At 36.1% G+C, this 16,731-nt stretch overlaps 3 protein-coding genes across 6 annotated transcripts in view; all 3 read right to left on the reverse strand.

Annotated features, from left to right (window-relative positions):
- The window catches only part of igf2bp2a (insulin-like growth factor 2 mRNA binding protein 2a), a 107,323-nt gene extending 92,137 nt beyond the window's left edge, over positions 1–15,186 (reverse strand). For 2 of the 4 annotated variants that reach the window (XM_087265793.1, XM_087265792.1), the window contains exons 1-2: positions 14,391–14,691; positions 13,751–13,811 (exon numbers count right to left, since the gene is read on the reverse strand). Coding sequence is in view for 2 of the 4 variants with exons in the window: in XM_087265791.1 (XP_087121917.1) it covers positions 13,751–13,811; positions 14,810–14,984 (236 nt within the window). In the remaining 2 variants the exon portion in view is untranslated. 4 annotated transcript variants of the gene reach the window in all.
- LOC141376079 (uncharacterized) overlaps positions 1–16,731 on the reverse strand; it is a 996,984-nt gene that overhangs the window by 185,287 nt on the left and 794,966 nt on the right. The window lies entirely within an intron of this gene.
- LOC147842282 (uncharacterized) overlaps positions 1–16,731 on the reverse strand; it is a 164,318-nt gene that overhangs the window by 55,607 nt on the left and 91,980 nt on the right. The gene's annotated exons all lie outside the window — the stretch shown is intronic.

The raw sequence follows: 16,731 nt of genomic DNA on the forward strand, positions 1-16,731 counted from the left end.
GTATTCACGAAAATCACACCAGTGACAGATTTTAAACAGAAAATGACAGATTGTAAGCATGTGTCTCAAACACAATAATTCAAAATCAAAATTATCATCAGCATTAATGAGCAGGACAAATCAAAAGTCTGTTTAAGTCCACCATTCCAAGTCTATACAAAATTTAGCAACTTAACCAACAGTACAGCTACACAAAGCCTATTGCTGTTTTACCACGATTGAGAATAACAATAATAATAGCCCACTCATATTAACCTTTATTTTATATCTACGATATAAAATATATACGATCTCGCGATTCTCATTTTAGCCAGAATCGTGTTGTTCTAGTTTGAATAAATTTATTATCTTTCATGTTTGTATTTGTCGAAATAATAAGTGTGCATTCAGTGTTTAAAGACTGGCTAGCACGTTCGCCTCACAGCAAGAAGGTCGCTGGTTTGAGACTCAGCTGGGTCAGTTGGCATTTCTGTGTGGAGTTTTCATCTGGAGCTCCAGTTTCCCCCACAAGTCCAAAGACATGCGGTATAGGTGAATTGGATTAACTAAATTGGCTGTAGTGTATGAGTGTGTGTGTGTGTGAATGCAAGTGTGTATGGGTGTTTTCTAGCAATGGCTTTTGACTAATTTGTAAGTTTAGTGGCAAGCACCCATGTAATAAGCAGGATAAAGTGCATCCAAGTGGTTGTTTTTGCAGAATAAAGATCATTAGTTTTGCCAATAAGCCGGTCAGGCTTTATTTTGCTATAACTGCCTGGAAGTATCCCTTACATAACTTATTATTAAACCATACAGATTTAATAAATACATTTAAATAAATTTCCTCAATGCAATAGGCCAATTTGTTTTTGTTACTGGTTTGAGCCTCCGCTTGGTCAGTTATTATTTCTTTGTGAAGTTTGCATGTTCTCCCCGTGTTTGCGTGGGTTTCCTCCGGGTGCTTTGGTTTCCCCCCACAGTCCAAAGACATGCGGTATAGATGAATTAAATAGACTAAATTGACCGTAATGTATAAGTGTGTGTAAATAAGTGAGTGTGTGTGTGGGTGTCTCCCGGTACTGGGTTGCAGCTGGAAGGGCTGCATAAAACCTATGCCGGAATAGTTTGTAGTTCCGCTGTTGCGACCTCTGAAATAGAGACTAAGCTGAAGGAAAATCAATGAATGAAGGTATTTTACACCCTTTTTCATCTATTATAAACTTTGTAATTTTTTTTCCCAAACAGTAATTTATTTTAATTATGTATAAAAATGACATTACCATTTATATTAATACATCTTGACTTTCTGCTAAATCTAAGAAGTCTCACCACTAGCCATTAAAACAAAAACTCAACTACCATCAAATAAAGAAAACATCTCACTGACACGCCAAATCAATAATTCAAATTCCATCAAAACTCATGAATTATGTTCTCAAGGCCTGTGAATTCTCTCTGGTCCTGCCTCTTCATTCATAGCTAATCAAAATAGTAAAACAATGCTCATAGTTGTGTTCTGGATCTGGTGGGAGTCGCTTTCTGAGGACGTCTTGTTGATGCCTTCTCAATCATACATATGGAGAGGCAAAATGTAAATGGCTGTTGCACGAGTGGAATTCATGAATAAACATCTGAATGACAAAGTTTCACAGATGCGTAGGGGAAGATCCACAGACACCAGAGATACTGTGCTCTAAATGCCAAATGCAGAGATGCGGGAAACAATTTATGTCAGACATTTTGACTCAATATGGATCAATTGAATAATGAATGAATGAATGAATGAATGAATGAATGAATGAATGAATGAATGAATGAATGAATGAAATAATTAATTAATTAATCAATGAACCAATGATGCAATTGTGTCTAACAAATAAACAAGAATGCACAACGTTTGTGGTGTTTTTAGAATCTTTTAAATTTTTGACCAAATATCAACAAAAGTCTGGTTTGACTTGATGAAATTATGACAACATATTTCTAAATCATGGCTGATTCTACAATTGCAGAAACAAACCTTAAAAACACACATTTTTCAAAAACAAAAATTAATGAAACAGTTTTGAATATTACAAATCATATCATATCTCGATAAATGCTTGTGTATTTAGAGACTTTTTGTCTTGAAAATATTAACTTAGGGTGCTCTCACACCTAGACTTTTTTTTCGGTGGGAAGCCTTCACAAACTGAGGAGCAATCACAAACTGAGGAGCGGGAAAGGGGGCGGGTGGAGCGACAACGCGGGGAAGCCTTCACAAACTGAGGAGCGATCACAAACCGAAAGCGGCGAGAGCGTCAAAGTAGCCAGAAGTCATTCATTTTCAATGAGAACCGGCGGCGAGGCGCAGCGCGGCGTGTCTTCTCCTGTGTGGGAGTCGAGGAGAGTTGAAATCAAGTCAACTTTATGGCATGAGCTATGACGTGGTTCGGAGGCAAGCAATCAGAATGAAGTAGTCCACCGCTTGAGAGGAGTTCAGAGAATACAGACCTGTGAACTTTGGTTCCGACCACAGTTGTTCCCAAGAGTTTGATTATTGCGGTTGCCGGATTTTCAATTATTGAAAATCACGACGACGTGGGGCCCCCCCCGCGGTGCGTGCCCTACGCCACTGGTCTGATATCACCTAAATGAGGTGGACTCGGCTCAATTGAAACGAACTCTGGAGATTGTAGTGAGAAAGCAATACGATCCGAGCCTGGCTATATTACAGTGTATTATATGTAATTGGCATATATACGGCTATATGAAGAAAGAATTATGAGTAGAGCAGAATGTCATTCTTACCAATAAATGTTCGTTTCATGTCAAATACGAAAGTAAAAGCATGCTGAGCTGAACTATTAAAGAGAGCTGTTTATCCATCAGGAAAATTGACCGAACAGCAGTCTTGGTTTATCTGTTATTTCTCTCTATAATGTAAAGCCTATAATGCATAAGCCAACTGCTATGTATGATAAATTCTTACTTTTAATTTATATTTGGTGATGTTTGTGGGTGTCACTATTCAAAATTAAAGCGCAGCTTTCCGCTTATAATGTCTTATTGCTCATCTACATAAATTAAAATAAGGAAGCATGACAGCTGCTCTAATGAAAATAAACTGTGAAACTGACCAACGTGAAGAGAGTTTACTTGCACGTGTCTTGTTTTGGTCAGTTTAGAAACTTTGCTAGGTGAAAGCGAACCGCACCAAGAACAAAGAGCAACATTGTAACAATTTTAATCCGTTTCGGATGAAACAAATATATATATATATATATATATATATATATATATATATATATATATATACACATATATACACATATATATACACACACACATACATATACATATACATACATATATTTGATTATTTATTTATTTTTCCCAAATGATGTTTAACAGAGCAAGGAAATTTCACAGTGTGTCTTATATTTTTTTCTTCTGGAGAAAGTCTCATTTGTTTTATTTCGGCTTGAATAAAAGCAGTTATTAATTTTTTAAACACCATTTTAATGACTAAATTATTGAGAGGGTGCTCGCTGCATGCAGAGCCATTTGAGGAGAGGTGAGCTCCAGAGAGGGGGAGCATGAGCTGTCGCTCCTCCTCCTGTAAGCTGTTTTAATGCGTACACCAACCCCACCCCTAACCCTACCCCCAGTGACATCACTCGTAGAAGAAGTGCAAAAAAGGTGGAGCACAAGCTTAAGCTCCCCCTCTCTGGAGCTCACCTCTCCTCAAATGGCTCTGCAGCGAGCACCACTTGAAATTATTAGCCCTGTTAAACTGTATTTTTTCCGATAGTCTACAGAACAAACCGTCATTGTACAATAACTTGCCTAATTACCCTTACCTGCTTAGTTAACCTTATTAGCCTAGTTAAGCCTTTAAATGTCACTTTAAGCTGTATAGAAGTCACTTGAAAAATATCTAGTCTAATATTATTTACTGTCATCATGGCGAAGATAAAATAAATCAGTTATTAGAAATGAGTTATTCAAACTATTGTGTTCAGAAATGTGTTGAAAAAATCTTCTCTCCGTTAAACAGAAATTGGGGGAAAAAATAAACAGGGGAGCTAATAATTCTGACTTCCACTGTAGTTATATAGTTTTATCATAAAAGTATAAAGCCAAATAGATACAAACACTGCAAAGTAATCAGTCATCAAACAGTGAGGGGAAAAATACAAACAACAACTTGCTTAATGCTTAACATGGAATAGTGACTCATCTTATTATTCTCTCTAAGAGAGAATGTGCACCAGCAGTTTTACTTTCACTTTCTGAATGAATAACTGACTGGCTATAGACTCAGGAGAGTGTACCACTAAACATCAGACTAAACCAGGGGTCAGCAACCCGCGGCTCTAGAGCCGCATGCGGCTCTTTAGCGCTACCCTTGTGGCTCCCTGAAGTTTTTTCAAAAATGTTCAAAAAGATGGGGAAGGTTAGTATATATTTTTGTTTTAATATGATATCTATAGGAGGACAAACATTTTTAACGTTTTCAAATGCTGTAAAAGTGTGTAGAATTAATATTTAATTTCAACATTTCTGTCAACGAAGATTTGCGTCATAACCTGCGACACAGGTTTCTATCAGCAGGGCGGGATGCCGGGCAGGTGGCTGTTGTAAACAAACCGGGAGATAATAAAGCATGGAAAACCGTTCAGAGATGGTGACTACATGAAGGAGTCATTCATCAACATATTAGAACACCTATTTGCAGACTTCAAAAACAAAACCAAGATAATACAAAAAATTAAAGATATACCTCTCTCCGCTAAGACAGTGAAGGAAAGGGCTATTAAAATGGCAGGTAACATCACCGATCAGCAAACCAAGGACATTTATTCAGTGCCAGCATACTCAATTGCCTGTGATGTGAGCGATATTCAATGCGCTTTTATGCAGGTATGTGAACTCTGATGGGCCGCAAGAAGAAATTATCAAATTAATATCACTGAAAGACCAGAGGCTGTGCTGAAGTGTTTAAATGACAACGAAATCAACACCAACCACCTGATTTCAGTGGCTATTTAATCATGAAGGCTCATTATCTATTTGTAGCCAACTTAGTCATTTTTATAGTAGGCTAATATAGCTACTATAGATACATACAGCATGTGTTTGGCTTATATAAGGCTTTACATTTTTTGCGGCTCCAAACATATTTGTTTTTTGGGTTTTTTTGGTCCAATATGGCTCTTTCAACATTTTGGGTTGCCGACCCCTGGACTAAACTAAGAATCAATAATAAGTAATTGTTTTTCAAATGTTAATACGCTGTGATGCAGATGCTTTTAATTCTTAAAAATCAAAAGGTAAGATAACATCGTTCCTTTCAAGTATTTCATAGATTTAATGTCAGGAACGTTGTATCCCCATGACAATTTCTAGAGTTTATGCCAATAGAAATATACACTAATAAGAAAATTTGGGTTGTGCAGAAAATGATATTGTGTATGGACAATGTAACTGATGAATTTAACAAGACTAAAATATCTGGCTTGTTGTCTAACTAATCTATTGTGTTAATCTATTGTGTTATTATCCCTGTGAAATGATTGGTAGATTGTAATTCAGAAATTAAAAACATAGTTATTACATTAATGTATGTAAATAAAAAAATACTATTTGGCCATTTCATATTTACATCTGTTGTATTTTTTCTAACGCAATTAACAGTCCAACAGTTCTTTGAAAAGAAATAACAATTGCAGATTGATTGGGATGACTAATAAACTAATAAACAATCTACAAGCATAGATAAATACAAACAAGAAACAGATATTCTAAGCAGTCTAACAGTAATCAGGTAAAGTAAATGAATAATCAAATGTAAAATAATACTGCATAGTCTTCATTGTATAAATAATTCAATCATTATTAAAGTTACAAATGGTTCAATTTCTATGCCTGAATGCTTTTAAAAAACCTCATCAAAAACCACACTATTGCTACCACACTATTGACTATTGCGAATAATCACATTGCGATATTGATGCTGAAAATACAATACTTTGTCCAGCCCTAGTGAAAAAAACAAACCACATACCTAACAACTTCACAAAACACGTCCTCTGAGCAACAAAATATTCCTTTGCGCCACATACAGTATAATACAGGGATCTTTTCATCCATCTTTAACCTCTCAGCCCAAAAGAAACGCTCCTATTCGGTTGCCATCGTAACCATAGGATTATTGGGCTGGAGTCACTGTTGGGTATAGACTGTGTTCTGCCAGAACAGCTGGAGCTCTGATAATATTTGCAAACACCGCTGGGCAAGGGGAAAAAAACGGGCTTTAAGGCGATGGCGAACTCTCTTGTGAATGCTGAACGACGTGCCCTTCATGCAGCCTCTATGAAATATTCACAGCTCCTTCTATATTACACATATTACTTATGACAGTTGCACAGAATGACAAGATAAATGCCATGGAATTCCACTGACTGGCATCTTCAGCAGAACGACGAGTAAAAACACACCCGTCAATGGTTTGCATGGGAAGAAGTGGTGGACAGGTGGTACTGACCAAGCCTGACACCGATTCGCCAGCGCTAGAGGCTAACAACTGCACACACACACACACGCACAGAGCGAAGCAGTCAGAGCCCAAGTGCAAGACGTGGCACCTGCTGGGTTCTCAGCTGCCCGTTTCCCCCGCCTGCCATGCCACCCAAGAGCATGACAAACCCCAAAGCAGTGCCACTGTGCCGCGTATGAACGCTCACGCTGCGCCTGCTCAGCTGAGATATCCCACAGTCCTCTTCTGCAAAGGCAGCCTTTCCTCAAGGCAAGGCTGATGCACTGGATGTGCGTCTAGTGGAGAATTATTTGCAGATATAAAACAAGATACAAGCACATTTTCATTTGCGTTTAAAAGTTCTTAAGCATTTTACTCAACACTGTTATATTTGTTCAGGATTTTAGCAAGAGATGACAACGTTATCTGAATATTTTTAATAGGAAAAGAGCTGGAAAATACTTGGCTATAAAAAGAAATGTAGTAAAATAATTTTCCTTCAGTATTGAAACATTCCTTTCAGTGAAATGGATTATGGAAAGAGTAATTAATATGTTTGGTAACTTACACCTTTTGGGTCACATTTTACAATAAAGTTGCATGAGATGATGTATTTACTAACATGAACTTTTAATGAACAATACTTGTACAGCATTTATTCATCATAATTCAATCATAATTTCGAATTCATTATTAAAAAGGTATTAGGTAATGCACTGCACTACAACTTTATTATCATTAACTAACATTAACAAAGATGAAAAAATGCTGTAAGAAATATCAACTTCATTGTTTGTTCATCCATTACTTAAAAAGAATTAATACAATCTTATTGTGGTGTTACACACTTTTTGCAGGTTAACTATGTATATAATAACTTATATTTGATTGTAACTTTAACTTGACCTGATAGTAATACAATAATGTGCACTTTTTGGAAAGCTGCTTTGCTGTGAAACATTAATTATTGTAAAAGTGCTATACAAACCAACTTGAATTAATTTCTTATACATGATTTTTTTTATATATATTTTGATATATTGTAATATATACATAAAAAAACTAAATCAGATCTTCTAAATTGTTATAAAGAATTAGATAAGATTATTTTCTGTGTGCTTTTGTGTGTTTTTCTACATAGAACAATTTTAAAAAGCTGAAAAATATTGACAATTTATCCTTTTATATGGCATAATCTTTTAAGAGCTTTTAGGACTTTTTGATTGGTAGACTACATTTTACTAGAAATAAGATTTCAGTGTTTCTACAAAATGTCAATTCAATGTGTTACTTTCCAAATGTACTAGCATTCTCTGAGTGAAAATGTTTTCAACACAAAACTATTTTCACAGCCCACATTTACACTATTCTGAACAATTTTAAGTGATTATGAATTAAGATTGTATTGTGGTTTTCATTGTACAAAAAAAGAAATATACAATAATGACTATTGTACTGTAAAATGACTCTTTACTGTGCTAATATCTATTTAAGTTCTTCATTTTCAATGATGTTGAATGGGTTGCTGGCAAATAAAAATATGCACTGCTAACTTAAGAAAAGCTTTTTTTTTCTTTTACATGCATGCAGTTCATTTTAAATGCAAAGCTTTGATTTGAACCCCATATTTCATATACACTGTACAGCTTAAAGTAGAATTTAAAGGTTTAACTAGGTTAATTAGGTTAACAAGGCAGGTTAGGGTAATTAGGCAAGTTATTGTATAATGACGGTTTGTTCTGTAGACTATCGAAAAAATATATATAGGGGCTAATAATTGTCTCTAAAATGTTTTTAAAAATTATTAAAACTGATTTTATTTTTGCAAAATAAAACAAATAAGACTTTTCCGGAAGAAAAATATTATCAGACATACTGTGAAAATTTCCTTGCTCTGTTAAACATCATTTAAAAAATATATTTTAAAATAATCAAAGGGAGGCTAATAATTCTGACTTTAACTGTACATAGTTACTAAAATTGCCGCTAAATATGGTGATTTAAAGATTTTGATGCATCATGCAGCCTTCTGTTTGATCATTAATAGGATTGAGGCAAATCTATGAGTTTGTAGTAAACAGTAAGATACAGTCAAATTCATGCAAACAAAACGACTAAAGAAATCCAGCATAAACATCACAGGAGAAGAGCTCATCACTTTAATTAAAAACAGACAAGAAATGGTTCACACACCTACGCATTTTAGGACTGATGACCATTAACATTATGAATGTTAGAAAACAGACACTAATTTAAACATCATTCAGATTTTAAATATCACTGATCAATTCATAAAAAACAAATGATGTCAGGACTTAAGCAGATTAGCACAGATAAAGTGAATTTTCATTTTATGCCAAATTTAAACCTTAATTCAAACAAACCCAATGATAGAAATTTGTTTTGGAAAAAGTGTCAATTCATATTAAACCTTTTCACTCTCAACCCCAACAGCCTGCAGCCTTTTTCCTAAATGCAGTGAGATCGAGACAGACATAGATTACGTTTGAGATTTACTGTACGAACAGCAACAGAGATTACAACCCAACACCTTTCATGCACTTCCTCTCACCATATGGACGGCTACAAACAATGGTCAGCTAGCATACAAATGATAACAAACAATCTAGCTAGCAAATGAGATACAGATAACTAACTTTCAGAGCAAAAATCACTCGACACTGCACATGATTAAAACACATTACAACTTTTAAAATTACGTCAACAACTACCCCAAACCAAAACAGACCTTTTCTTCAACAAATGAGAAACATTATCATTAGCCTGCTAGTCCACAAACAAACACTTGATAAGAGGCAGTGAAGAGAGCAGCCAAAGCTCCTCCAGAGGAGATTACAGCATAAAAGCTTCGACGACAATCATTCTCACATTCTTTATGATATAATCCCTTTCTTCCTTCTGCCCCTTTATAGCGATAAAAGGATTAACAAATGAGGAATTATGCGTTACAGTATTTTAATCTCAAGACAGGCGAGGTTACAGAGGACATTGAGGAAAACGAAGTACAGTAACACCGCATGAAAATGCATCAATGTAAAGGACTTGATTTATTTATAACACTGCACTTGACTGATGGTGTATTTACATCCAACAGGGAAATCTATTTGATGTGCATGAAGTTTCTGTGATTTCTTTTTAGCGTTCAAAGATAATCCCTTTATGAGGTAAAACAAAGTATTGACAAGCCAATATGGGTAATCTGATGTGTCTGATGTAAATCTGAAACTCAGCTTGGACAAATACAGAGTTTAAAGTGAACAAATCATTTGATATTCAGTCTGAGCACGGACTTACAGGCGCATTTTAAATGCATGAATGGAGAACAGGAGAGAATGCACTGAATTTGATTCATTCAGAGTTTGAATATCACTGATGCGTTCATGAAAACAAATAATGTCAGGGCTGATGCAGTAATCCTAAAAGCAGCTAAAATAATAACAAAACCGATATTTTTTGCACTGCATTCGTTGCGTACCATTTCCAGAAAATGACCACTGGAAATTTGACAAGCATCTGAAGTCTTTTTTTAATGATCTTTTATGATTCTCACAAATCTATCAGAGTTAATTTGCTTGCCATAGTGTAAAGAAATAAAGCTGTGATTGAAGGGAGGCAAGGTTATTACTACACCAAACTAATAAAGTAATGCTCCTGGGATTTGTGACTAGTTTTCTATTGAGAGTTCGACTTCATAACCCACTTTTACAGCTTCCACTTTACTCTTCTGTCCTTCATCTCAATTTATTCAACTCATGAGCCGATAGAGAAACTCATTTGAACCAGGTGGCAGACTTTATAGCTATCAAATCTACAATGTATCCTTTCACAGAATTAAATTGTTAAAGAGAAATGAACTGATAAATAAAGCATAGGAGTGTCTAATTTTAATCTGCCTTATCTATTAATTCAGAAACAATTATCTGAATGTACCATTAAGAAAAAACATTAGGTAACAACTTCACACAATTTATACATGTAATAAATTTAATTGATATCCAGAATTTGAGCTACTTTAATGCCCACAATTCATATTTGTTCAATACACTAGTATGTAAATATGAATATCTGTACTGCAAGCTTCAAAACTTCACTGGTCATTTTAAAAGATCAGTAACAAAAAGACTTGTTCCTAACAAACTAGATGATTAAAATATCACTGTACATATGTATATCAACAGGATATGACAAATAAAAAAAAGGAAATATGTCTAAATCTTCCTGGGTGGTTGAGAAACCAGACTGTTGAACAAATTCAACAAAAAAAAGTCACATGACAAGGATATAAATTAAAGATTTATTCGTAATTGCTCTTTTCTAGCACATACTCCAAAACTAACTGCACAGTAATAAAAACAAGCTATTAAATCATAGCTAAACTGTAAGCACATTAGGATGAATTTGGACAACATTTCGGATCAGTTTTGAAAACACTGAAATGTGCTTTAAACATTTTAAAATGCACTATAAAAGTGTCATTTATAACGGATTCAAATGTAATTATTTTAGAACTGCTTACAGCATAAAATGCCTTCTGTATCATACATGTAGCTCTGCTGCATATCGTCTCAAACTTCCACTCCCCTACTGCAAATAAAAGATTCCAAAATACAGACAAACAGAGAGAATCCTGAAAAAGGCACCGGCTGCTTAGAAAAGCACTGCTTGTAAGCCACAAATGAAGGAATCAAGAAGCAACATACATCAATGGGAAGCACAGCTATTATTCAAGAAAATGTATAAAACCACTGCAACAGATATTTCACAAACTGCCAGAAATAAAATGTGCATTTTGCCCTAAATTTATATCTAAATCCAGTTCACAAAAATTATTTCTTTATTTTCATTCTCATAATTCAAGTTAGGCTAATATACACACAAACAGTAACTGTATGGTACTCAATGTTCAGATAAAAGGCAAAGGGGTTCAAAAGTTTAAAAGCAGTTTCCACGAAATCCTGGTCTGACCTGTTTTACAGCTTAATTTGAGAAAGCCTAAAAAGCAATGGGCCACCGAGTGTATAGACAGATCACTGGCGTATTTGATCAAACAACAGTTAATAACTTACAGATCTAGTTGAGCAAAAACAAAATGTTTTAAATGTGAAATGTATTTTCTTAAAGACTACATGTGGTCAGTTTTATTTTTTTAACATTACTGTACACGCAGTATTACAAGCATTTACACGTGACATTACTTATTTATAAACTACATTACAACAAGCTTAATGAAAAAGCATTTAAATTACTTCTGTAGATCTGTTCAACAAATGCAATAGACATTGAAATTAAATCATCCACTTGTGTAGGCTGATTTAATCTGTTTAGTTTAGTATTTTTAAGTGAATGTCTTCTAAAGACAGGCAGTTCACTAAAAACATTTTTGTTTAGCATTTATATATTTTAGTAAAGTATTTTAGATAAAAAGGCTTTGCAGTGTTAAATAACTTCAACACAATTAAATAATTAAGTAAATTTGAATAAAATGAATTTAATATAATTAAAAAAGCAGCAACAGCAAAAGCTTATAAAGTATCAAATTTATTTACTTGCAAAGGGGCTTTTTAAGTGAACAAACTTGATAATTTTAGGGCTTTTGCTGTTTCTCCTTTTTCATATACATTTGCATTCTTGTTGTTACTCTGAGCACCAAGTTGAGATTGATGTGCAGGCTTTTCTTTAATTATTTTCGATCAAAATGAAGCTAACAATTTTGTAAACAAAACTGTTACTTATATAAAAATCTTAAATTATGATTTAAGCTAAATAGCTTTTACTTTCTTTAATTATGTGCTCAACAGCAGTGAAATAAATAACTCAATTGTAATTAACAAACAGGTCATCTTTAAAGCAATCAACCACAGCATGAATACAAAAATTAAGCATTAAAATAAGAACACACCTTTTAGCCGCATTAAACATTATACCCACAAAGGATTGAGTGAAATATGGAGAACACCTCTCAATTACACAGTAGCTACAGCAGTAACAATTGAACTACGTCACGCAGTAACAGCAAACAAGCATCACGGACAAAAATGCACAGTAAAATCCACACTAATATAAATAACAACCGAAATCACGAACGGTTTGTACATCAACCACATTTAAAAACACAAACACACACGCGCCTGATGTGTGTCGCTTATTCCAACATAAACACTTCCAGAAATTGTACATGTGTAATTTGAGGCTCTTTAGTTCGCCTCAGATTTCAGATATGAATCTAGAAGCAGCTCTAGAAACCTTCCAGAATGAGACACACATACACGCATAAACACACACTCGTTGTGCTCATGCATGCTGCTTTCAGTCATGTTAGGTTGACTCTAGCAGCAGCATGGCCGACTCTTTCCAAATCAAAGATTGGCCATCTTGACTGCGCACTTTATGCAACCCGCTATCCGAGTAACATGCGACCCTCTGAGGCGACACAGACCCTGTGTTAACATACATGCTTGGGGGATGAATGCATTCAGGCCTTAGCAGTAATGATTATTTTCGATTTAGGCGTTGTGTGTGACGACTTGCCTCGCGATGAGACGTCGTAACATGCGTGTTTTTGGTGTAAACTATAATTCTGCACATGTAATTTTACATAAGCCCTCAAATCTCAAGGTTGTGGGCTGTACTCCAACCATTTCTATGCGCCCTCGCGTGGAGCACACACACACACAGGGCCTATAGGGGAAATCACGTGGGCACGGAAAGGCCTAAACACGCGCCATGAGGTCATGCACACAATGATCCTGCGATTCAAGCGTCAGAATGAAAATAAAGGCGTAATTTCACCCTTTGAGTGTGTTTAAAAGCATTTTTAATTTGTTTTATTTACGCAAGGCACTCCGTGAAAAGGATTTTTGTAAGACATAATGTGTGCCATGTTTTGCAAGGAAACACCCAATATCAATATTGTTGTTTTTATTTTTTTCCACGCCAGGAAAAAAATCAGAGGATATGTTTGTGATAAGAAATTAAAGATGTAAACATGTTTTCAAAACAGAAAAATTAACAGCACATTAACAACAAGAGTTACTTCACATACGAAATTGAAAACAAAATGGACAAGCAATTAACTAGCAAAAAAATAAAGGATGTCTATTACAAATAGATTTCACAACATGCACATCATAGCCTCAAAGAGGCTAACTGCAGCACTAACTTCCATATTTAGCAGAGATTATACTTTTTGCATTTCAATGCACATACATAAAACAAAAACAAAAATATTACCTCAATTTTTTAGGAACAGAGTAGTCGACCTCGATCACTTTCCCATGTAATTCAACTTTCCCTGCGAGCAGGAAACAAAACAAATGATCAGATGAACAATCACAGCTGCTGTATGTCAGCTTTTTATCATATTATTTGTGAAACAAACAACCGTGCGTGCAGCGTAAATACGTGCGGCACAATCGCACGTGCTTTTAAATGCACGTCGGCGACGTGGTGAGTATACCCGTGTCAACGTGTAAGGTGTATTTTCTTGATCACATTTCTTATTATCATCATGCCAGACGATGTTATTAAGCGAAATGTTTGATGAGCTGATACGATATGAAGAATGGGCAGCCATGCTTCCCACTCCCACTGTAACCGCACATACGAGCGATGAGGAGAGTTTGAAGAACGGGAGGTCAAAGTATAAGACTCTTCTGCCTAAATGTCTCCGAGTAGCTTTAGATGAGTACTTTTTCGGTCGCACGCACAGCCTGTGAGGAGAATAGAGAGGTGCTGTGCATCTGTTGTGTGTGAGTGGCCTGGCGCAGCACAAAAATTGGCATCTCACCTCCGTCCCCCCCAGCTACCTGTTTATTAGCACTTTCCTCCAGACCCCCATCACCCACCTTCAAGACACCTCGTAAAAACATACCTGGACACCACAGGAACACGCATGTGACGGCGGCTCCTCGCTCAGTGCGCTCGCTTCTTTTCAATAAAATCAAGACAAAAAATAAGTGAAAAATAATTACGCCTGCCACCCGAGCATCAGAGCCATCCGACACATTCCTATGGGCCGACGGCTGGAAAATCGCAGGCGTTCATCAGCCCGGCTTGGCGAAACGAGCGTGCTTTTGAAGAATTCGAGCATAAATACAACTTGTGTAGCGGAGGCGAGCGCGCGTGTGATTGAGCTCGCGGGCGTTCATTCGCGCGCGCGAACAACAAGAACTGGAGCAGATGCGCGAGCCTTACTTTTTCTTTTCCTTTCCAAGAAAGTCTTTCACGCTGTCATGTACGTGTATGTATAAAAAGGCGACCTGTGTAGAACAGGAGGAAAAACGCACTTACCGGAGAGCGTCTCGATGGCTTTAATCGCCCAGTTCTGGTCGGGGAAGTCCACGAAGGCATAGCCGGATTTGAGCAGGACCTGGTCGGTCACGGGCAGCTTCCTCTCGCCGAAGAGCTGCTTCAGGTCCTCCACGGTCACCGAAGGACTCAGATTGCCCACATAGAGTTTGTTCATGGTCTACACGAGAAATGTGTACGTCCAAAATATATCAGCGTGTGCGCGCGTGCGGTGGATTTCCCGAAGGAAAAGAATGAGAAATTAAAATAGAAAAAATAAAATAAAATAAATGCGCTGAAAATCAGCAGTCACCCCCCAGATGCAGCCGGACCCCCCTGCTACATATACACAACTCTGCTCCTGCTCAAACTCTTTTACTGGGATTGAAAAAAGTGGCGTTGCGACGTTACTCTGTTGCCAGCAAGCGCCGCCTCTAAACAAAAATCGTTCTTAAATATCACAAAAATTACTTTTGAGGTGTTTATGGCCTAGGATTGCCGTACGGCGTTCAATTTGCCAGCATAAATCACGGCTGAGGCATTATGATGAGACTATAAAGTGGGCAGCGCGAGAGGCTTAGTTCATTTAAATCCACTCGGAAAGATCATGTTCAACTCATTCTAATGGCGTGTTAATAAACAGTCATTTCAGTGTGACTGACAGCTCAAACGGCATCTTCAGGGGGTCGTGGATTGTCGGGTGTTTTCCCTTGAGAGAATAATGTTTGTTTTATATTCGTTTTTTATTTCATCTGCGATTACTAATTGCGACTGTAAAACAGTAAGCACAGACTCCAAGGAGAATAGCAGCTGGAAAATGGGACTTTCTCTGGAAACGCCCACGTCTATGGAGAAGAAGCAGGAATGTGGAGAAACCTTATGGAATTGTGATTTAGGAAAAGCATGCGCGTTATATATGAATACAATGCACTGGTTCATTGATCTGGTATATGAACACATTTGATATTTGAGTTTTTATCATGCTGTTCCTGTGTGTGATAAGGTAACATCACACTTTTAAAAAGCAGGCATGAATGAGCATAGACAGTTACTTTTTTTTTTTTTTGAACAGTTTTTATGACTGCATGCTATGATTTAGGTGTCATTTAACAATTATGAATTCTAAACCATTAAAAACCTTAAAGACTTTGGTCTTGCTGGATCATTTACATCAGTGGTCACCAAACTTGTTCCTGAAGGGCCGGTGTCCTGCAGATTTTAGCTCCAACCCTAATCAAACACACCTGAACAAGCTAATCAAGGTCTTACTATACTTGAAACATCCAGGCAGGTGTGTTGAGGCAAGTTGGAGCTAAACCCTGCAGGGACACCGGCCCTCCAGGACCGAGATTGGTGACCCCTGATTTACATGCTTATTCATGATTTCTACAAAATAGTTGCAAACAATTTATATGCGTTGAATATAAACTCACAAATGTAAAAACGTGCAAATCCAAGGAATATTCTTTGAATATATTGTTTTTCAGTGTGTTTATAGTTGTTGTAAAAGAGAAATTGCCAAATTTTTGTCCAGCTAAACCTTAGACCTACAATGTTTAACTTATCCCTGAAAATGTAATTACAATTTTAAGTTAATAATTTATTAATGTAACATTTTTATCAATAATTGTCACATAATACTCAGGTAAGCAAAATATTTTTATTTGAATTTCATTTTGTTTTATAATCAGTTCACAGACACATCATTTGATGTTTACTTTGTTACTGATAATGCATTTTCGTTTTAGCGTGTTTGTTTACATCAATATGACAAAACAGCGAACTCTTTTTAATGTTACGTCAAAAGTAATCCGATTACTTCGATATTTAATCTAGATTACATAAATACTTGTAATCAGTAACCAGTACTAATCTAACCTGCTCTGTGTGAGGACAAAACATAAAATAGGAATGTAATTAGCAGC

This window comes from Danio rerio, chromosome 9, assembly GCF_052040795.2.
Source record: "Danio rerio strain M-AB ecotype USA chromosome 9, GRCz13ab, whole genome shotgun sequence".
Taxonomy (NCBI): domain Eukaryota; kingdom Metazoa; phylum Chordata; class Actinopteri; order Cypriniformes; family Danionidae; genus Danio; species Danio rerio.